The sequence below is a fragment of the Triplophysa rosa genome, linkage group LG6 (genome assembly GCF_024868665.1).
Source record: "Triplophysa rosa linkage group LG6, Trosa_1v2, whole genome shotgun sequence".
NCBI classification, from domain to species: domain Eukaryota; kingdom Metazoa; phylum Chordata; class Actinopteri; order Cypriniformes; family Nemacheilidae; genus Triplophysa; species Triplophysa rosa.
Window position 1 is genome coordinate 24536190 of NC_079895.1, and position 21958 is coordinate 24558147.

A 21958-nucleotide genomic window follows, 5' to 3' on the forward strand; every position below is an offset into this window, starting at 1 on the left:
CTCTCTCTCTCTCTCTCTCTCTCTCTCTCTCTCTCTCTCTCTCTCTCTCTCTCTCTCTCTGTCTCTCTCTCTCTCTCTCTCTCTCTCTGTCTCTCTCTCTCTCTCTGTCTCTCTCTCTCTCTCTCTCTCTCTCTCTCTCTCAGGTTGATGTGGAGAAGCCTGAGTTGGTGAGGTTGATAGATCTGGATGAATCTCACAGCGGTGAACACACAGTGTTTATAATGCCTCCAGAAGAACCACAGGAAGCCGACGGCTCCGAGTGTCCGGCACATTACAGGTGAACACTCTTCACCTCACTCTTGTGTTTTCTGATCTTTGAGCGATGAGAGAATCATTATATTTGGTTGAATCATATCTTTAATATGCACATGTTTGTGTTGTTTGTACACGCAGCTATGACACGTTCCCTATCCTCCGGTCGGATTTGTTTGATCGTCCTCAAGATCAGCTGCGGACACCGGCTAAAGGCAGCGCTCCCAGTAGCCCCGCCCCCCGCCGCACCAAACAGGTGCAGAAACATGACGCAGATGTGTTGTGTGAGTGAGTCGAGTCGATGGCTGACGTGCTTCTCTGCTCTCTTCAGGAAATAAAGCTGGCACAGCAGAAGGCTCAGAAATATTCGGCGGTTCCGGACATGTGGTCCAAATGTCTGCTGGGTCACTGCTACGGTCTGTGGTTCATCTACCTGCCCACGTTTGTTAAAGCTGAGAGCACTAAAGTCAGAGCGCTGCACACGGCCTATGAGGTCCTCAAACACATGGAGACACGCAGGGTGGTGCTGCCGGATGAAGTGAGAACTACACACACACACACACACAGCTTGGGTTTCCATGGAGACATGACACTGGCAGCGATGTTTCATGAGTTGTGGTTCTCTCTCTCAGGTGTGTTACCGTATTCTCATGCAGTTGTGTGGTCAGTACGGACAGCCCGTCCTCGCCGTCAGAGTTCTGTTAGAGATGAAGAAAGCAGGAATCACTCCCAACACCATCACGTACGGATACTACAATAAAGTGAGAGTGACTTCATACACACACACTGATTTTGATTTTCTGTATTGTGACGCATACCAGAGTAACACAACTTCTGAAATGAGAAAAAAATGATTTCGAGAACTGACTGGTTTGTTGAAAGATTGGCGTTGCCAACAAAATGAAGGGCATATTTAAAGTCCCCGTGAACCGGAATTTCCGATCGTTTTTACTTCCGTATTCTGACACATTAGTGGGCGTGGCTTGCGTTTTTCACTGCCAATTGATTGGATGTGTAAAAACAGCTGTCGCATCTAATTTACCCTCTAATTTACGTCATTTCAGATGGATCATCATTTCAGGGCGGAAGTGCATTTTCAGAGTTTAACTGAAGTCTATGAGGGCACATGAATTTAAAAAAAAAGAAAATGACCCACATTGATAAACTATTTACTATAAACGCTGCAGTATTTCATGAAAAAATAAGAATTGTCATTTTTTATTTCACTGGGACTTTAAATGCCAGTGTGCAGAGGTGAAGAGAGGTCGTCTTTCATTTTTGATGAAAGATTACAAGTGCAAATGAATAAAAAAACAATGATGTGCATGGCTAAAACATCTATACTGCAACACTGTGTAAAACAATTAGAATGATCCGTTTTTATTTCACGCCGACTTTTAACTTCAGAGGAAAGTTTGCGAGTTCAGTTTCTGCACGAATCACTTGTGACGTGTGACAGAGTTGTTTCTTTTTTCTGTGTGTAGGCAGTTTTGGAGAGCAAGTGGCCCTCCACCAATCAGGGCAGTCGTCTCCGCTGGGCGAAGCTCCGTAACGTTATATTGGCTGTTGCTCACTTCCGGCAGCCAATCAAAGAGCAGCAGAGGAACACGTCTTTCTGTACCCGGACAGGTCTGAAACGTTCCTTCATCACGACGTTATTGATGACTCATGATTATTGAGTCACAGCTGAACTTGTGTTTTCAGCAGAAACGCTGTCAAAGCCCCGCCCCTACTCTGCTCTGATTCGCCAGTCCAGCTGGAGCGGTTTGAGTGAAAGCTCAAGCCACGAATCACTGACGAGTCTCACGAAGAGTAACAGTGTGAGCAGCATGCAGACGTCGGTCAGCAGTGAGTGACAGATACTGATCCACGATCGCTTCGTTGTGTATTCATGTTGTGTTCTTGTGATTATTTGAAGGAAATGACTAACAACTCAACTCAACTCAAGCTGAACTGGAAATACATTTTAAAAAGAAACTATAAACGGAAAAAAAACCAAGAAGGAATGTAAAATAACTCATACGTGTGATGTCGTCGAGCGGCTTCTGAATGAATAATGATGTTTGTAATAAAGTCTGATTTGTTTGATCAGAAAACAAACTCTGTAAGAAAACCGAACCTCAGGCCGTCGGCGCTGATGGCCCCGCCTCCCGCAAACCTCCCGCCGGTCGCCATGACATCGCCCCGCCCCTGCTGATCCCCCCCGCGCCCGCTCTGGTGCGGCGCAGCGACGTCTGTCTGTCGACATTCTACAAAGACTGCGCAGAGACGACAGACGCAGACTGCAGATGTCAGACGGCCGACAGGGACGGCAGGTACACAGCCGTCTCATTTCTTCATCAGATGTGACGATGATGTCAGCGCTGCGTGATTTATGGTGGTTCTTCGCTCTGCCGCCCCCTGCAGGTCGGTGGAAGTGAGGGAAACTCTCAACAGACGCTCGGTGGATGAAAACTACAACAACGTTTCTTCTCCGAGCCGCAGACTGGCTGGGAAACTGCAGCAGCTCCTCACACCCACACGGAACCGAGCGTCAGTGAGACGGGCCGCCAGCGTGGACGACAGGCGGCCGGGAGTGAGCGGGACATCCCGCCGGACTTTAGAGCAGAAGCCATCACGGAAAATCCACATGCCTGAGAGTCTGCTGAAGGCCAAAGAACGTCTTTATAACGCCACGTCTGAGGTGAGACGAGCAAAGCGTTAATCACGCCGAGAACACACATCAGCGTGAGACACTTCTCTCATCTCTCATCTGTGTGTGTGTGTAGAGCTCGCTGTCTGTCAGCAGTGATGTCGACATGACTGACATTCAGACGCTGGCCGTTCCTCTCAGGAAGTCATGGGATTCTGCACAGGAAGCGGCGGGCATTGAGGTAATGACAGGAGAAAATCTGATTCAAAGTGAACAGAAGAAACCCGCAGCACAGTGTGTTTGAGTGTCTCCGGAGCTTCAGCTGTTGTGTATTCGTGTGTTGTCTAGGTTTTGATGTCGAGCTGTTCACTGTGTCGCGGCTGTAACTCTCTGGTTTATGATGAAGAGATTATGGCCGGCTGGTCGTCTGATGACTCCAATCTCAACAGCACGTGTCCTTTCTGCTCGGCATCCTTTGTTCCGCTGCTGAACGCAGAAGTCTGTGACGTGGGTCCCGTCTGCAGGTACACAAACACACACAGCAGTGACGAGACGAGAGGGGTTTTTACCAGACAACTCCGACATTACAGTGAGAGAAAAATCTAATGATGCAAAGAATTGATTGAAAGCGTGTTTGTGTGCAGTGTGGAGCGCATTCTTCTGAATGTGGAGGGTGAGGCGGAGAACGCCGCGAGACCACCTGCTGGACGGGAGGACGCACAGCAGCACGTGTGTAACGGCGTCAGAGAGGCGGAGTCCAGCTCAGACAGCAGCAGCCAATCAGAGAGCAGCAGCTCCACCCGGGTTAGATCTTCAGTGCTGTAGACATCAGCTTCATAAACGTCACGCGTGAGCCTCATGTTCATGTGTGTGTGCGTGTGTGCGTGCGTGCGGATGTGTGTTCAGGTGTCATCGGTGGGCGGAGCTCCGCAGGTGACCGTGGCGTATCTGAGTCCTCTGGTGTTGCGTAAGGAGACGGAGAGTCTGCTGGAGAATGAAGGAGAGGCTGTTCTCTCTCAGGTCCAGCTGCTGGACAGTCATCCCATACTCTTCTGGAATCTAGTGTGGTACTTCACTCGCCTCGGCCTCCCCAGTAACCTACCACAACTCCTGAGAGAGTCACCGCTGACCGCACACTGCACACAGGTTACTACACACACACACACACACAACTCCTGAGAGAGTCACCTCTGACCGCACACTGCACACAGGTTACTACACACACACACACACACAACTCCTGAGAGAGTCACCTCTGACCGCACACTGCACACAGGTTACTACACACACACACACACACAACTCCTGAGAGAGTCACCTCTGACCGCACACTGCACACAGGTTACTACACACACACACACACACAACTCCTGAGAGAGTCACCTCTGACCGCACACTGCACACAGGTTACTACACACACACACACACACAACTCCTGAGAGAGTCACCTCTGACCGCACACTGCACACAGGTTACTACACACACACACACACACAACTCCTGAGAGAGTCACCTCTGACCGCACACTGCACACAGGTTACTACACACACACACACACACAACTCCTGAGAGAGTCACCTCTGACCGCACACTGCACACAGGTTACTACACACACACACACACACAACTCCTGAGAGAGTCACCTCTGACCGCACACTGCACACAGGTTACTACACACACACACACACACAACTCCTGAGAGAGTCACCTCTGACCGCACACTGCACACAGGTTACTACACACACACACACACACAACTCCTGAGAGAGTCACCTCTGACCGCACACTGCACACAGGTTACTACACACACACACACACACAACTCCTGAGAGAGTCACCTCTGACCGCACACTGCACACAGGTTACTACACACACACACACACACAACTCCTGAGAGAGTCACCTCTGACCGCACACTGCACACAGGTTACTACACACACACACACACACAACTCCTGAGAGAGTCACCTCTGACCGCACACTGCACACAGGTTACTACACACACACACACACACAACTCCTGAGAGAGTCACCTCTGACCGCACACTGCACACAGGTTACTACACACACACACACACACAACTCCTGAGAGAGTCACCTCTGACCGCACACTGCACACAGGTTACTACACACACACACACACACAACTCCTGAGAGAGTCACCTCTGACCGCACACTGCACACAGGTTACTACACACACACACACACACAACTCCTGAGAGAGTCACCTCTGACCGCACACTGCACACAGGTTACTACACACACACACACACACAACTCCTGAGAGAGTCACCTCTGACCGCACACTGCACACAGGTTACTACACACACACACACACACAACTCCTGAGAGAGTCACCTCTGACCGCACACTGCACACAGGTTACTACACACACACACACACACAACTCCTGAGAGAGTCACCTCTGACCGCACACTGCACACAGGTTACTACACACACACACACACACAACTCCTGAGAGAGTCACCTCTGACCGCACACTGCACACAGGTTACTACACACACACACACACACAACTCCTGAGAGAGTCACCTCTGACCGCACACTGCACACAGGTTACTACACACACACACACACACAACTCCTGAGAGAGTCACCTCTGACCGCACACTGCACACAGGTTACTACACACACACACACACACAACTCCTGAGAGAGTCACCTCTGACCGCACACTGCACACAGGTTACTACACACACACACACACACAACTCCTGAGAGAGTCACCTCTGACCGCACACTGCACACAGGTTACTACACACACACACACACACAACTCCTGAGAGAGTCACCTCTGACCGCACACTGCACACAGGTTACTACACACACACACACCACAACTCCTGAGAGAGTCACCTCTGACCGCACACTGCACACAGGTTACTACACACACTGACACACAATCACACACAGTTTAATGTTGTGGTTTTGTAGAGAGAACAGCATTAGCTCACTTGTGTGTGTGTGTGTGTGTGTGTCAGGTTTCAGTGGGCAGTGGAGTGCGTGTGAGGTTGTTGTGGGACATGTTGACCCCTGACCCCGAGCAGTGGCCTCCTCTCTATATCATCTGGAGAATACACAGTGAGTATCAACACATACACGTGTGTTTGTGTGGTTCATCATGAAAGCAGCGTCACTCACCTGACTCTAGATCAGTTTTCTCTTTACTGATGCTCTGTTCCTCCTCTTCCTGTCCTGTAGGTGGCGCTGCCATGCGCACTTACAGCTGGCGGCATCATAACCATCCCTTCACTCTGAGGTTCCTGGAGGAAGTGCTGCGCTGGGTCGGCATGAACGAGGTACACAAGGCCATCACGCTCTTCCTGGATACTGTTGCTACGCAACCAGGCACTCCCAGGATACAGAGGTGAGACCGTCGAGACGATGACGATGATGAGGGAGAGAGAGATGGATGTGTTGTGATGATTGTGTTTGTGTTGTGCAGGAGTTTGTACAGAGAGATGTTGTTCCTCACAGTGGCTGCGATGGGCAAAGATCACGTGGGTGAGTCTCTCATCAGTCTTCATGGTCATTTAATGAGAGATTTGGAGAAATCTCACTTGTGTCTCTGATGTTTCTCATCAAATTGCTCAGGAGAAATAAAGAGAGAATAATGAGTCGCATTGATATTGACAAATCTGAGCTCAGTTTGAGACGCTGTTGAGATCTCTTCTGAACTCTTTCTCTCAGGAGAAATATCTGAGATGCAGATATAAGATGTCTCTCTCTCTCTCTCTCTCTCGTCTTATGCGCAGCTGCGTTTGATAAGCGTTATAAAGCTGCTTACTTGCGCTTGAGCGGTTCTTTGGGTCGAGATGAGCTCAGGAGGAAGAGGGTTCAGCCTCCGAGTACCAAAGCTGTGGACTGCAGACGGTGTTTTCTGCTGCCGCTGGAGTGTTGAAGAGCGTCTCCTCCTGTCTGTCTGTCTGCTCATCCTGCTCCTGGACATACCTACAGACGCTCTGCTGTGCATTATGGGAACACGTGACCTCCGCTGAACTCCAAAACTGCTTCTGTATCCCACAATGCCGAGCAACTGACACACCCGGCCCACGCCTCAGACACACAAGACAACGATGGCAGGAAATAAAATCACTGCGGACTGAACGACGGTTTTTATTTCTCTTCAAGTTCATTTGACTGGTGTTGTGTATGTTTAGTGATGGATTTCATTTCACTGTGTCTTAAACAGATCATCGGACTCCATGCTTGTCGTTTCATTGGTTGTTTTCTTTCTGTTACTACAGTGTAGCTCTTAAATGTGATTGGTCTAAACATCTCTCTTCACATGACTGTGTAATAAAACGCGAGTCAAATGTTTTCACAATGACTTCTCACGTCACATCAGTATCTTAAATTCTCAACACATTTGTGTGTTTGTTTATTTCTCAGTTGTTGTAAACACACACTTTTATGTGAGGTTTTAAATGCGGAGGAGATCGTGTCTCGTCTGTAAAGATGATGATGAGAACTTTATTCCTCCGGTTCTGCTGTGAAATGAAGATACCTGTGGCTGTAGTGTGCACTACTGAGGGTATACCCCCAGAACTCCCCTCGAGTCAACAGAAATCAATGAGATTGACTGTTCAGGACTGTCGGGACGTTCTTTTCATGACCCCAAATGATCGTTTCATTCTTGTAATTCAATGTCACAACAGAATTTATTTTACGCTGTTTATTTTCATGACTGTATCACACTCATTTCTGTGTTAGGAAGGGAAATGTGCTTAAAGCACAGGAGAATCATCATCACAATGTTTTAATGCTGATCATAGTTTTACTTTAAGAGAAATACATTGGTCATTTTGTTGGGACAGTAGGAAGGAACGTGTTCATCAATGCTCTGTGTCGAGTTGACCTCACGTCATATGAAGAGTTTGGTTCCAAAGTGAGATAACAACGTTTTTTTAATTAGTCAAAAATCATGTTTTTTTATTGTGCATTCCAATTAATATCAATCAAACTACAGGTGGTTTGCTTTTATTTAAGCCATAATAACTCAAAAAAATACAGCTAACCAACACAATAAAAACATGATAACATATTAAAAGTTTTTTGAAACAGAGTTATCTCATTTTTGAACCAAACTCTTCATATAGACATCAGAGAGATGTAAGACACCCGAGCGCTCGGCTCTGGTTTTGTCAAAAGTTAAACTGATAATAGGATTCATCATTTAGTCTTCATTTTATTGATGGGACATTTGAAACAGAACTGTTTTTAATGACATTACAGGAGATGATGTGAGAGGAAGATAGTTTTCACTGCAATAAACAGAATTCAGTGCAGCATGTCATGAGAGAAGTTTTAGATTTGAAAGATTCAGGTGAACAGATAGATTATAAAGCTCCATTTAAGTTCTAACGCGTTTGTTGTGGTAATTTATATTGATGTGAGTGAATGTTGTTGTGGTTGTTGTTTTTTTTAAGAAAAGAGATTTATGAACATCAAACATCAGTGTCTGTTTGTTCTTCATTTCATTTGTGAGTGTGACGGTGTTTTAAGCACATTTCATCTCGGATAAATCAAATATTTAAAGAGACACGCATCAGCTTTACTGAAGAAAATCATCTCTGAAATAACTGATATGTCATGCTGTATTTAAGTCTCTAAACCAACAAAACATTTTAATTAGACTTTCTGGTTTGACTCAAAGAAACTAAACATTTCACAGAAGGTTTTTTTATGATGTGCTTTGTGTGACATTAATGTCAGGTGTAACTGGAGTACGACATGTATTGTATTTCACTGCATTCAATGTAGTGATCCTGTTTAAAACTGACTTGCTGTTTTAGTAAAATCAATCAAACTAATGAATACTTTATAAATTGACTTCACTTATTCCGTCAGAGCAGAGCAGGTAGCGCGTGTCCTATATTAAACACATCCCGTACGCGCGTGTCTCTGTGCTCTTCTCTGATTGGCCGATGAGTTCAGTTGATCCCGCCCCCTCTAAACTCACACGCGCACCGGTTTGTGTATGACAGTCAGACGCGAGCAGATGCACGCGCGCACCGTGTGCTGGATTATTAACCGGGAGGGAAAAGAGATTTTCCTGCTTTTAAATGTCCGATGTGAGAGTTTCTGTCATGAACAAAAAAAACTTTTAAACAACTGAACGGAATAAACGATGACGACATTCACGCATCTGCTGCTCCTCTGCGTCACAGTCGCAGGTAAGAGTTCGACTTTAAACCCTAGAATCTCTCTCTCTTTATTTATTTATTCAAACTTTACACATGTTTTATCTCTATTTATTTAAACTCGAAGCATGTTACGTTTCATCTCTGTTTGTTTACTTACAGAGTTTCGTTTTGGAGAGTTTTATTGTTTATGGTCTCGATGGTTTATTGATAATCCATTACTTTATTTAAAGCCCTCAGCTGACAGTGTGATGAGTTCAGAATGTGTGATTGTGGTGTTTTAATATTGCGAATGATGTGTTGAAGAATGTTTAGCATGTAAAGCTTTGAATATGAGTTGTGTAGATTGTGAGTTATTTTGTTATTGGCGTGACTGTGGATTGTCTCGTCTGGTTTATTGTGAGCTGAAGTTCATGTGCATCAGAGTACAACAGACAGACATTGACCCTGACCTTTGACCTGACACTCATTTTCATATGACTGGATGTTTAGGGTTGGGGGAGGTTTGTGGGTAATCCTTCAGCAACTGTCTCACACACACACACACACACACACACACACACACACACACACACACACACACACACACACACGCACGTGCACACAGGCCACACAGGGTTCAATAGGTTAATCCAAAACATCTACACTGCATGCGCCTGCGCTCCAGACCGTCTGCGCTCACATTGTGTGTGTGTGTGTGTGTGTGTGTGTGTTTGCTCTGAGATTCATTTTGCTAATTAGCAGCAGCAGATTCTTTTCAGCACTGTGGGAACTGAATGTGTTTCATGAATATGGTAATTTGTTAGTGGTCAATGAGACACAGACTGCTCGCACACAGTCGCTGTGATCACATTATTCACAATATCACTTATACAAACACACACAACTCTCCCATTTTTTCATTTTTTTCCAGAAAAGTGTGTCTGCAGTAGGAATGAGAGATTATAAAAGAGATGTTTGAAATGACAGGATGATGAGTATAGAATGATGGAGACACACACGGCTCTGTTTCACTTCTATTATACTGTCATCATGTCATGCTGAGATTCTCTACAGACGTCTCCATCCCTCCATTACAAGAACATAACTCATAACTCAATATCACAAGAGCAGCACTGCCATGTGAAACAGGTTTTGCGACGTCTAAGAGTAAAACTCATGAGGAATATGAAATGGCACAAATAGAAGTGTGATGGTGCTTCAGCGTCTTGATGTTTGACTTGTAGAGCATACTGTGGTATAAATGTTTACTGGATTTAACTTCGCACAAACTTTGATGAAACAGATAATGACGAGCTTTACTTTTAATTGGTAAAGTGTTTTTCTTCAATGGTTATACTACAGTTACAAAAAAACATGGTTACTGCACTTTTACTGAAAAATGAAAAAAACTTTCATTTTTCTAAGAGTTGTTAAAGTTTGTTGTTTGTTGTATAGTTGTGTGGTCTGACATCAGTGATTCAGATTGAAGACGTCTGACCAGCAGATGCCACAGAGACACAATTAATGACGTGGTTTATACGAGCGCTGAAGTTCACGGCCACTCGACAAGACAAAGAGCATCAGGACTCTCTCATGACCTCTAGGATGTGAGGTCACAGTCTGTCACTCGAGAGGGAGGGGCGGAGCTGAGGTTCTCCTCTGTTTACTGCTGAAGATGCTCCGCTGTTCAACACAGCTGCTGTGTGAGACTTTCTCATTCAACAAAGAGACCAAACCCCCCCAAACCAAACTGCAAATGAGAAGTGAATGTTGTCTGGTGTCGTTTCATTACTGCTCTTTTCTTGAAGAAAACACAGACACGACTGTGTGTGGAGATCACATCATGTGTTTCTCAGGCAAACATTCGTTTGACCGCGATCGCCAACGCTGCAGAAAAATGAATTTGTTACGTCACATTGTTGTCTCGTTTTCCATGCAAAACATTCTTAAATCATGAGACCATTACTTGAGAAACAGAACGACTTCAGATAGACAGAAATATCACTTGAGAATGTTGGTTAGTGGGATAAGACAAATAAACTTGAATGAAGTACTTCAAAGTGAAAAACAGAATGATTGAAGTTTCTTTTTTATACCTCACTGGCTTTTCTAGTTTATAGATGAAGTGTTTCTTTTCTCCCCAAAACAAGACTTCATATCGTTCTGATAAAACCAAAGACTTCATTTCTCCTTGACTTGGTCATTTTGCTTCTTAAGTTGTGTTTTGATTTAATAATGTTTAGTTGTTTAGTCAACATGTTGTGGGATGTTAGGTGGGATGTTAGGTGGGATGTTGTGTGATGTTAGGTGGGATGTTAGGTGGGATGTTGTGTGATGTTAGGTGGGATGTTGTGTGATGTTAGGTGGGATGTTAGGTGTGATGTTAGGTGGGATGTTGTGTGATGTTAGCTGGGATGTTGTGTGATGTTAGCTGGGATGTTGTGTGGGATGTTGGAATAGGCAGACGGTCAGCTGTCGCTGGTGCAGACGCCAGACGTCACGCAGAAGTTTGAATTTTACACACGAGTTTGTGTTTTCAAGTTCAAGTGCGAGTGAAGTGTTTTGTTGTGTGTTTGGCAGCTGCGGGGGGGCGGTGGTTTTGAGTGATGCTGTGGCATGGGAAAGTCACCCTCACACTCCTGTGAAAGAGATGTGGGGCAGACGGAGGGAGGGAGGGGCAGATGGCTCTTCAGACAGGGGCAGGAATGATGGGGCTGTTACAGAGGGTGGGGTTTTATTGTGTGAATGAGGCATCAATCTCTCTTGAGAAAGTCAAGTTTAAGTTCAACAGAGCTCAACAAAGCCAGAGAAACACAAACCAAACACTTACAAAACGCACAACATCTCATGGAGCTCAAGTTAATAATGCCAATGAATTCAGTAAAGCTGTTCACTTCACAAGATCGTTATTTTGGTTTGTGTGTGTGACGTATTAAAGTGTAACAGAGCTGATTGTGATACACCGTTCTTCCTCCAGTTTCATCATCTCTCATGATGCATCATCATCATCATCTTCATCCTTCTCATCACTGGTAATCCTGATGTTCTCTCAGATTATTCATCATGTCTGTGTTCCATATGATCGATTTCTGACCATGTGCTGTTCTCCAGGTGTGAGCGGAGCTTCAGAATTATCCTTCATCAAAGAACCCAGTGATGTCATCGCTGTGAGGGACCGCCCCCTCATGCTAGACTGTCAGGTAGAAGGGGAGGGGCCTATCACGATCACCTGGAGACGGAACAGTGTATCTATACCTCTGGGAGTGCGAGCGCTCGTGTCGGAGAACGGCACGCTCTTGATTCAGAACTTTCAGAAGCGGCGGGGCAGCGACGAGAGCGACGCCGGCGAGTACGACTGCTCCGCACAGAACCGATACGGCTTGATCATCAGCCGCAAGGCACACGTACAGCTCGCATGTGAGTCACCTGCCACAGAAATCTCCATCACATCTCACATGTTTCTCCGAGATGAAATACAGAGTGAACATTTCTCGCCGGTTTCTCTCTCTCAGCTCTCCCAAAGTTTCACACACACCCGGCGTCTGTGAGTGTGGATGAAGGAGGTGTCGCTCGGTTTCACTGCGCTGTGAGTGGCGTTCCTGAAGCCAACATCAGCTGGGAGAGGAACGGAACGGCCATAAACAACGATGATAACAGGTGAAGCACACACACACCTGCTCTGAGCTGACTGGAGGCTTCTCATTGTGTGTCAGTGTTTGTTGTTGTGTTTCATCAGAGAGATGCGGTGTTGTTGTGTTATCGTGATGTTGTGTTAATGTTTTGTGGTCAGGTACACACTTCTGCCCAATGGTATTCTTCACATCACAGGAGTGCGTCAGTCTGACAGCGGTGTGTATCGCTGTATGGCTAAAAACATCGCAAACACTCGCTACAGTCATGAAGCCCAGCTGTCTGTCACAGGTACAGATCAACACCGTCCGTCCGTCTGTCTGTCTGAATGAATCTCACACATGATCGTGTCTGTGTGTGTGTGTCAGTGGCAGGTAATGGTCTGTATAAGGATCCGGTCATTCTCTCTGGACCTCAGAATCTCACTCTGAATGTCCATCAGACGGCTATACTGGAGTGCATCGCCACCGGTAACCCTCGGCCCATCGTGTCCTGGAGCAGACAGGGTAACATCTCACACGCTGACCTCACTGAACTCATGATACAGCTGTATACCTGTGACAGGACTAACACTGCTGCGTGTGTGTGTCAGACGGGCGCTCTATAGGTGTGGAGGGCATCGAGGTGTTGGGCACAGGGAATCTCATCATCTCAGACGTGTCTCTACAGCATTCTGGAGTCTATGTGTGTTCTGCTAACCGACCCGGAACCAGAATGAGAAGAACTGCAGTGGGCCGACTGGTGGTGCAAGGTACACACACACACGCACGCACACACACACACACACACACACACATCTCTCTCTCTCTCTCTCTCTCTTTTTCTCTCTCTCTCTCTTTGTCTCTCTCTCTCTCTCTCTTTGTCTCTCTCTCTCTCTCTCTGTCTCTCGCTCTCTCTTGACGTGTGCTATGAAAACGTAAATCTCCTCAAAAGTATTGTATGCTCTTGTATTCTGGGATTGGACTTTTCTTCTCTACTACTTTTCTATTAGCTTTTCACGGGCGCAATATTTTTAGCCGTGTTGTGATACAATAAGGAACAGATATTGAGAACAGGAATGCCTGTTGTCTGTTCCTGTGGGTTGTCCAATCAGAAGTGTGGCATTTATCAGCTGATATTTCGAGTGGGTCAGCAGTATATAAATCCACAACTGTGTCTGTAGTTTTGAAGGAGCGGGGCTGTAGGGTCAGCAGCGAGTGTTGCCGGCTCAGGGATACTCATCATCACACTTTGTAGGGGTAAATGAGAGAGGTCATGAGTTAAGTACCTCGGTGTTGGGGAGGGGCAGTCACTACAGTCATGATTTAGATGCTCTTGTTTTTTTAACAAACAGTCTTTATTTCTTCATTGTTCTGTTTCCTTGCTGTCTGTATTATAATAAGATTAATACTTTAGTTGGTTCCGGACAAGAGGCAACTCTTGCGTGTTTAATATTGCTTTATTGTAATTTAATAAATTGTTTTTTTTCTATGCTTGTTTTCAGTTAATGCTCGCGTTTACAGATTTGTAGATTTGTAGACAACTCTTGAAAGCACAAAAGAGAAATAAAATCCCATTCTCCCAAGTCTGCTATGAGTGACATCATTGTTGGAGGGTGGAATGCAATGCTTTAATGATCTCATGTCTTATTCACTGCTGAGACAACATTAGAGTACAAAGCACATAACATTACAAAACCTCAACAAAACATTTCATGGCCCTAAGATTTGCTCTTATTGATTGCTATCAGGATGTGAAGAGACTTTGAACCAAATGTAACTAAAACTATTGCCTACCCTAGCTTTAAAGGAAAGTGCTATACTGTTGAATATAACAAAATAACAAAATATAAATGATTAATATTAGCCATTATATGGCTTACTGTAATAGCTATCTGTTACTCCTGAATGTTTCCTAAAATGGAACTGACAATGACTGATGCCGATATCGTTAACTAAAGAATGGGTTGACCAATGCAGTGCAATTGAGAGGGTCACATCCGAAGAAAAGACATTTTACACAATTTTAACTTACTAAGTCATATATCTGGAAACAGAAAGTAGCCCTTGATAAATCTGTTGGTTAATTTATCTGGGTGATCTCACAACGAATATTGATTGATATCGACCTAACCAATCACTATTACTTACCCACATACATCCTGCACTTCCCAGGATTGATCCGTCAGCCATGAAGTTTTCCCACCCCTTGTCTGTTGATTTACTAAATACATTGAATAATTTAAGAAACTTGTAACACCATATTCTGTAGCAATCTTTATTATGCTTTAAGTATAATTAAGTTGGCTTTACAAGACATTTGAACTTGCTCAAATACTTTTTGATAAGTATGAAGCTGCTGTTTTGAACTAAAATACATTGTAATTGCTGAACCTACATTTGATGAGTTGTATAAAAGTAATGTGAAACTATTCAAATAGATAGATAAAAGCTGAAATGTAAGTTAACTTGTAAAGCCAATTTGACGAGTAGAATTTTAAGCTTTTTTTGAGACAGGTAGTTTCACAACCGAAACAGTGAAGAAAACACAAAACAACCTTAACCTTTATGTATATATATATATATATATATACTGTATATATATATATATATATATCTCTGCTTTGATGCTAGTTCCTCTGACTGTTGTGCTTCACATTTTAAAGCAAAAAAACCCCCGGTCAAACACTTTGATTTGGTCTCCTCACATGAACTTCCGTCGAATGGCTCAATTAATGAACAGATGTTTTCACGGCCGAGCGCTCTCACTGTATGACGTTTTCCCGACTGAAAGTGAGTCATCAGACAGTGTCATAAGGGACTTGGACAGCACATGAGTCTTAATAAAGACAGAAACCTCCCTGTAGGATAAAACCTCTCTCTCTCTCTCTCTCTCTCTCTCTCTCTCTCTGTGTCCATTCCTGCTGTATGTTTCTTCCTTCCCCTTTCCCAGATCTCCCACAGGCCGTAACCTCCATCTGTTTCCTTTAGACACGCTGTGGCCACGTCAAAGGTCACCCCATCTTAAGACCTCCGTAATCTTCCCCAAAAGCGGGCCGAGCGCTAATGTAAACAGGCCTGTTAGCTAATGCAGAGTGACTTCATGTTGAGGGCCTTTAGCACGTCTAATGGAGGGGTGAAGAGATCCTTGCGGGTCACACACTCACCTCTTACACCAACACAAGGCTAATGTGCTCCAGATCGTACCTCGCTCTCTTCACACGGAGGCCACAGCGCTAATCTGACCTCTATCCTGTTATTGGAGAATTCTTCCGCACGCTTGCTTTTCTTCTTGATTGTTTAGTTTAGTCTGAATGTGATAATAGGAGACCGCATTAGTTACGGAGGTATACAGTTTGTGGTGGTTATAGCGGACAAGAAACAAGCAGCAGCCGCACACGCGGCGATTTATCATTTTGTTAACATTATGAATTGTCATACATTATGGAGGAGGCAAAAGAAAATCAGTCCTTTGGGTTAAAATATGAGCAGTCTGTTTTCAGGCAAGCACGAAATATATTATCAGATCCATCATGCTGTACATACAGAGTACAAGCTGTTCCCCTCTGGTCAATGGTCTGTTTCAATCAAAATGCTAAATAAGAATGTGCAGAGGTAACGCAGAAAAAACTCGCAGAGATATATCTGCTCGCTTCACACTTTCATCTACTGTAGGTGTTTTGATGGGTTTGCATAATGTTTTCTTGAGTTGTGTTTTTTTTTCATTTACTCCATTTACTCTCCCTCAAGTTGTTTCAAATCTGTATACATTTCATTTGTTGTTCTGATGAACACAGAGAAAGATATTTGGAAGAATGCTTGTAACCAAACAGTTCTTGGCCACCATTGACTCACATAGTAGGAAATTGCTTTATACATTTCTTTGTTCTCTTGAACACAAAAGAAAATACTAAGCAGTTCTGGGGCACTTTTGACTACTATTGTATTTTTTGCATTGTCATTTTTCCCACAATGGTTAACAATGGCGACCAAGAACTGTTTGATTACAAGCCTTCTTCCAAATATCTTTCTTTGTGTTCATCAGAACAAAGAAATGTACTGTATACAGATTGGGAACAACTCGAGGGGGAGTAAATGTTGAAATGATTTTTATGTTGGGGTGAACTGTTCCTTTCACATGCATTGTGAGGGGTGCTATGTGCTACAGTTTTCATATGACTTTAATATAACATTCAGTTTGGTTAGGTTTCAAAATCAAAAGTCTAAATGCAAAGTTCACCAAAACGAAATATTTCAAATGCACCTGCAAAAATGGTACACTTGTGACAGCCTCAGCGGTCCCCATTACAGCCGTGTACAAGTTTTAGCATTGTTTCGATTCATAAACATGCGGATTATTACAGTACAGCTCCTGCTGTGAGCTGGCTCTCAGTATCAGCAGATGAATACAGGCTGTCATACACGTTTCCAAAACCCAAGCCGCGTTCCTCAGATGGGATATCATCTCTCTGACTGCACCACTGCTGTCAGTTCAGTGCGGACACAATAACCCGTTGTCCATCCATCTGAATCTGAGCGGACGCCTCTCCCATCATTTGTTCATGCAGTATATTCTGCAGTGTTGTAATGCATGAATGTGTACTACAGCTCAAATGGGCTCGTGTTTGACGCTGGCGGCTGAAAGCTGAGGGATTAATACTCTCGCTTGCCGTTCCGGCTCCAGCTTTATGAGTGTCTTCAGCCCGAAAGCCTTTATCAATGCCAGCCAGAGTGCCACTGTCTTGTGCTTTGCCAAGCGCTTTGTGGGTGCGCGTCAGGTTTTGAAAAGGTGGTTGGGAGGTCAAAGGGAGGGCGCAGTGAGGTTTTTTGGTTTTATCCAAAGTGACTTAAAATGCATTAAATCTAATCTTTTTTTGTCCCCAGGCAAGACATAAAGATCTCAGAATAATGCATGGCTAAATAACAAAACAATCATGGCATATGAGATTAAAGGGGTCATATGACAGGGCTAAAACGAATATTATCGTTTGTTTTAGATGTAATGCAATGTGTATACACCATTTAAGGTTCAAAAACGCTGTATTTTCCACACACCGTGCATGTTTGTATCTCCTCTTTGCTCCGCCTCTCTGAAACGCGCAGATATTTTACAAAGCTCATGGCTCTGAAAAGCGAGGTGTGCTATGATTGGCCAGTTAACCAGTGCGTAGTGATTGGTCGAAAACTGCAAGCGTGTGAGGGAAATGTAACGCCTCTTACCATATGTGGAACATCAGGTTCCAAAGCAATTGTACTGACAGGTACGCCCACCTTGCGTATACATTTGGGCGGTCTTAGTCAAATCACACCACCAACTGGTGTGGGGGTGTGGTTACACGAGGCGTCCGTTAAAAGTTCCAAACCTCCCCTTGAACATAAATAACAAATAAACGATGATACAGATGTGCAATTATGTTTCTTATTGGTTTTATTGTAATAGATGTTTATGTGGATATTTATGGTTTGCTCTCTCTCTCTCTCTCACTCTCTCTCTCTCTCTCCCTCTCTCTCTCTCTCTCTCTCTCTCTCTCTCTCTCTCTCTCTCTCTGTCTCTCTCTCTCTCTCTCTCTCTCTCTCTCTCTCTCTCTCTCTCTCTCTCTCTCTCTCTCTCTCTCTCTCTCTCTCTCTCTCTCTCTCTCTCTCTCTCTCTCTCTCTCTCTCTCTCTCTCTCTCTCTGCCGCCCCCTCATGTCCCTTCCCTTCCTTCCTGTCTTAATATTGTGTTTTTACCTTTATCTTTTTATGTCATGGTTGTTAAAACAGACAGTCTTCATGGTTTCCATTGTTGTGATTTATTTACGGCTATCAGAGAAACACTGGACTCATGACATCAGCGGTCACGGTCATTTACAGCAGTCTGTTTACTGCACGTAGCAGATCTTACACTGCATTACTGCAGGCGGTCATGCTGATATGTGGAGAATGCTTGACCCTGTAACGGATGCCAATGTCGGTAGCGTTATTTTTAATGCTAGGTTTATAAGGACCGTCTGAGAGGATTGGCTGTGCCATAATCGTTTACGTAAATAAATTGTGTGGCAAAGAGAGCTAGGATCATTAAATGTTTGTTACTTTCACTTAAAAATATCTTTTTGCCATTCTTTTGTACCAGTTAGTTATTGTTTGTTGATACACATTTCTCATACAATACAGTTCTTAGTAAAATGGGTCTTGGTGAGGTAAGAACGCAAACAGTTACATTGTCTTAAAGGGATAATTTACCTCCAATAAAATTTTTGTCATAACTTATTCACCCTCATGTCATTCAAAACCTGTACATGTGTCTAAGAACAAGAGAGCTATTTTGAGAAATGTCTCAGTGGTTTTTTTGTCCATACAATGGAAGTCAGTGGGAGCCAACGTTGTCTGGTTATCGCTCTTTTGTGTCAAGCACACCATGAAAAAATCATGTTTTTAACCATGCTAACAGCACAGATATCAACATTTGGGGGTTCATATACCCGTGAGAAATCTCTCTTCAAATTTTTAAAGCATTTGTTTTATTTTAAGTGCATGATTTTTCATATTCAGGGAAGTATCATGTTCAGTATTGTCACATCCATAACGGGACATATTCCTCATAAATGGGCACATGAAAATTAAAGTAATTATTATTTTATGTTCTATAAAGAGGCATCCCTTCTGCATTTGTTGGGTATTATTGCTTCATGTTCGTGCATTTCAATCACAGAAATCCTACAAAATTTGCCGTCTCCCAAAACTGTGTCCTTTTTTGTCACATCCAGAATGCATGTTTATTTGCCTTTTCTTTAAATAGAAAATTTGTTCATAGACTGACATTTTTCTGAAGTTTAGACTCTATCAACAAGTCTTTAGTAAAATATAAAGAAGATGGTTCAATATATTTGCGACGAAAACATTCTCTGAGCATTTTATGTCACGTCCATTACGCTGGAATTGCCCTTTTGTGTTCTGCAGAAGAAAGTCATAAAGATTTGGAAAGACAATAGACCTGTCGGAAATATCAATTACTCAACAATATTGAGATTTCTAACCGGATTCAATTTTGTTTTTATTTAATTCATTCATATTTTAAACAAATTATTTTGGTTCAATAACATTGTAGTTGTTGCTATGATATCGAAATTGGAATTGAAAATGATCAAATTTGACTGGTATTGGTATTGCTCATTTTTTGTAATCTGACAACCCCAATGTTATCAATATAAGTTATGTCTACTTGTGTACCTGTTCACATTACACATATCTTATACACACTAATGTTTGTTAAGGAGAATTACTCTCATCCAGTGGAAGGTAACATTAATCTTATTACGCTCATGATGGATGGACGGTTTTGAAATGAAATCACTCAGCCAAAAATAAAGAAGGGGGGTTGCTTTGTCATTTGTAATACGTAGGACTTATTAGTCATAACCACAATTACGCTGTCAGAATAAATGTCAGCGTGAGTTTTATCAAACCCAATACTATTCAGTATAATGATTTCCACCTTTTTAATATTCTTGGTTCATTTCATCACACAACCTTCCAATAATTGTCTCTTAATTGTTATTGCTTTTTCTATTTCCTTTCTCCCTTATCTCTCTCTCTCTCTCTCTCTCTTTTAACAGGGCACAGGAAATTTTCCGCCAAGCCATGCGTTCGCCCATTGTTCGTTTAGAAGTTGTTCCGGTGGTTAATAAAGATCGCTTCGAGAAGGGTGTGATCAGTCACCTCTTCAACTCGCAAAACCGTGATTTGTCCACACGCTGCAAGGACCCCCCACCGCTGAAGGTGAAGCCCATAGTGCGACCTGTGGAGTCCTCTATAGGATGGCACGCCGAGCTGCAGCAGTCAAGCAGCAGTATAGAGATTCACTCTTTAGGATCTTCACTACCCCTCAGCCTCTCCCCCACCCCCAGAGGACAGAGCAGCGAAAGCCCCCTCCTGAAAACAAGTGTGGGGCCATCACCTCTGCAGAATCCCTATAGAAAGAGCGGAAAGAGAATCAGAATCGACCTGAAGAAAGGTAAACACCTTTGAAGGATGATTAAAGGTTATTTGGGATCATTAAAAGGGCCAAATTGTTATGTTTTAATTTTGTTTCACCATGACCATATTCCACACTTAAAACTAGGAGTGTAAATTACAGCAATAAGTCCCAAAAAGTCATGGTGTAAAGTGATTTTATAACAGCTAAGGCCGTGTTCACACTTGCCTTCGTTTTTGACAAGAAATAGTTGACAATGGCACTTTTTTAGTAAAAAAAAAAAAATGTGCGTTGTGGTTACAAATAGCAGCCGGCAATGTTCAACGATAGCATTTGTGCACGAAGGCAGCTTAGAGAGAAAGGCTTCATATGCAGCATAACGGTATTCTATTTGAATTATAAACAGAGAGCGTCTTTGCTATAACCAATCACACATTTAAACTAAAATACTAATTTCTCGCTAGAAATGCAATCAGAAGTTATTGAAAGTAAGAATGAAACTTACATTTATTCAAAACTATGTTCCAATGGGCGTTTCGGCGCCATTTTATTTTTTAGAGCTTGAGCCTTCTCGACCAATCAAGTTCCTCGCATGTTGTTATGGAAATGACAGGTCTCTGTCATTGGTTATATGTGAAAAAGGTGCTTGACGTAGGGTGTTTTTTTTTTCAGAAAAGTTGAACTTTTTTCAAACTCAAGAGACGCTCTGAGCTGCAGAAAAAGATGCTGGCGTTTAAAAAAGCACTCAGGACTTTTTTTGAAAACACGGTTTACTCCATATGATTATAATGTAAAACAATTTAAAAAAGAAGTCAAGTGTGACACGGCCTAAAGGCTGGAATACACTACAAGACTTTGGCTCAGGTTTTGCCCAGATTTTTAGTCTGGACTTGTTGCGTAGTGTGTGATGCCCTGTTTTTTAAAAATCTGTACAGATTTTAAAAGTTGTGTAGTGCATTCCAGCCTCAAAGGTCCAGTCAGTAATATCTAGCGGCAAGGTTGCTGATTGCAACCAACCGCTCACTCCACCCCTCCCTTTCGAAACACCACGACGGCTGACAGAACATGGTGAATTATATGCAAGAGGACGCGCGGTGTATGTAGATAGAAAGCTCATTCTAAGGTAATAAAAACATGACGCTTTATTGTGTAAGCACTTTATACACCTCTGAAGACATAGCTATGTATATTATATTGCATTTCTATCAGTAGATCATCCCAAACATTACACACTGGACCTTTAAGGGGCGTTCTAAAATCACTGTAAACCAAGGCTTCAAAGGGCTTATTGCTTTTGTAAAACAGTTATTCCATACACGTAGCAGAGTTCCCAAAACAAAGCATAGCAAATAAAATGTAATTGTACT

General features: G+C 43.4%; 3 protein-coding genes across 3 annotated transcripts in view; all 3 read left to right on the plus strand.

The window, feature by feature from the left end:
- LOC130555538 (DENN domain-containing protein 4B-like) overlaps positions 1–8330 on the plus strand; it is a 16139-nt gene extending 7809 nt beyond the window's left edge. The window contains exons 7-22 of the mRNA XM_057335831.1: positions 144–277; positions 394–508; positions 584–790; positions 885–1013; positions 1737–1881; positions 1957–2100; positions 2345–2567; positions 2659–2935; positions 3021–3125; positions 3233–3408; positions 3529–3688; positions 3791–4030; positions 5887–5986; positions 6107–6272; positions 6351–6409; positions 6661–8330. Coding sequence (XP_057191814.1) covers positions 144–277; positions 394–508; positions 584–790; positions 885–1013; positions 1737–1881; positions 1957–2100; positions 2345–2567; positions 2659–2935; positions 3021–3125; positions 3233–3408; positions 3529–3688; positions 3791–4030; positions 5887–5986; positions 6107–6272; positions 6351–6409; positions 6661–6806 — 2526 coding nt within the window. The 3' untranslated portion in view covers positions 6807–8330. The remainder of the gene's footprint in view (positions 1–143; positions 278–393; positions 509–583; positions 791–884; positions 1014–1736; positions 1882–1956; positions 2101–2344; positions 2568–2658; positions 2936–3020; positions 3126–3232; positions 3409–3528; positions 3689–3790; positions 4031–5886; positions 5987–6106; positions 6273–6350; positions 6410–6660) is intronic.
- Positions 8331–8955: 625 nt separating this feature from the next.
- Positions 8956–17287, plus strand: LOC130555539 (immunoglobulin superfamily DCC subclass member 3-like). Its single transcript, XM_057335832.1, has 7 exons — positions 8956–9081; positions 12142–12447; positions 12543–12687; positions 12821–12951; positions 13029–13166; positions 13253–13411; positions 17247–17287. Exons 1-7 carry the CDS (start codon positions 9036–9038, stop codon positions 17285–17287), a joined length of 966 nt encoding a protein of 321 aa, XP_057191815.1. The 5' UTR covers positions 8956–9035.
- A 2937-nt stretch (positions 17288–20224) lies between these two features.
- Positions 20225–21958, plus strand: part of LOC130555540 (partitioning defective 3 homolog B-like) — a gene marked incomplete at its 5' end in the record, with an annotated part of 193496 nt that continues 191762 nt past the window's right edge. Inside the window, 1 exon segment of the mRNA XM_057335833.1 lies at positions 20225–20630. Coding sequence (XP_057191816.1) covers positions 20225–20630 — 406 coding nt within the window.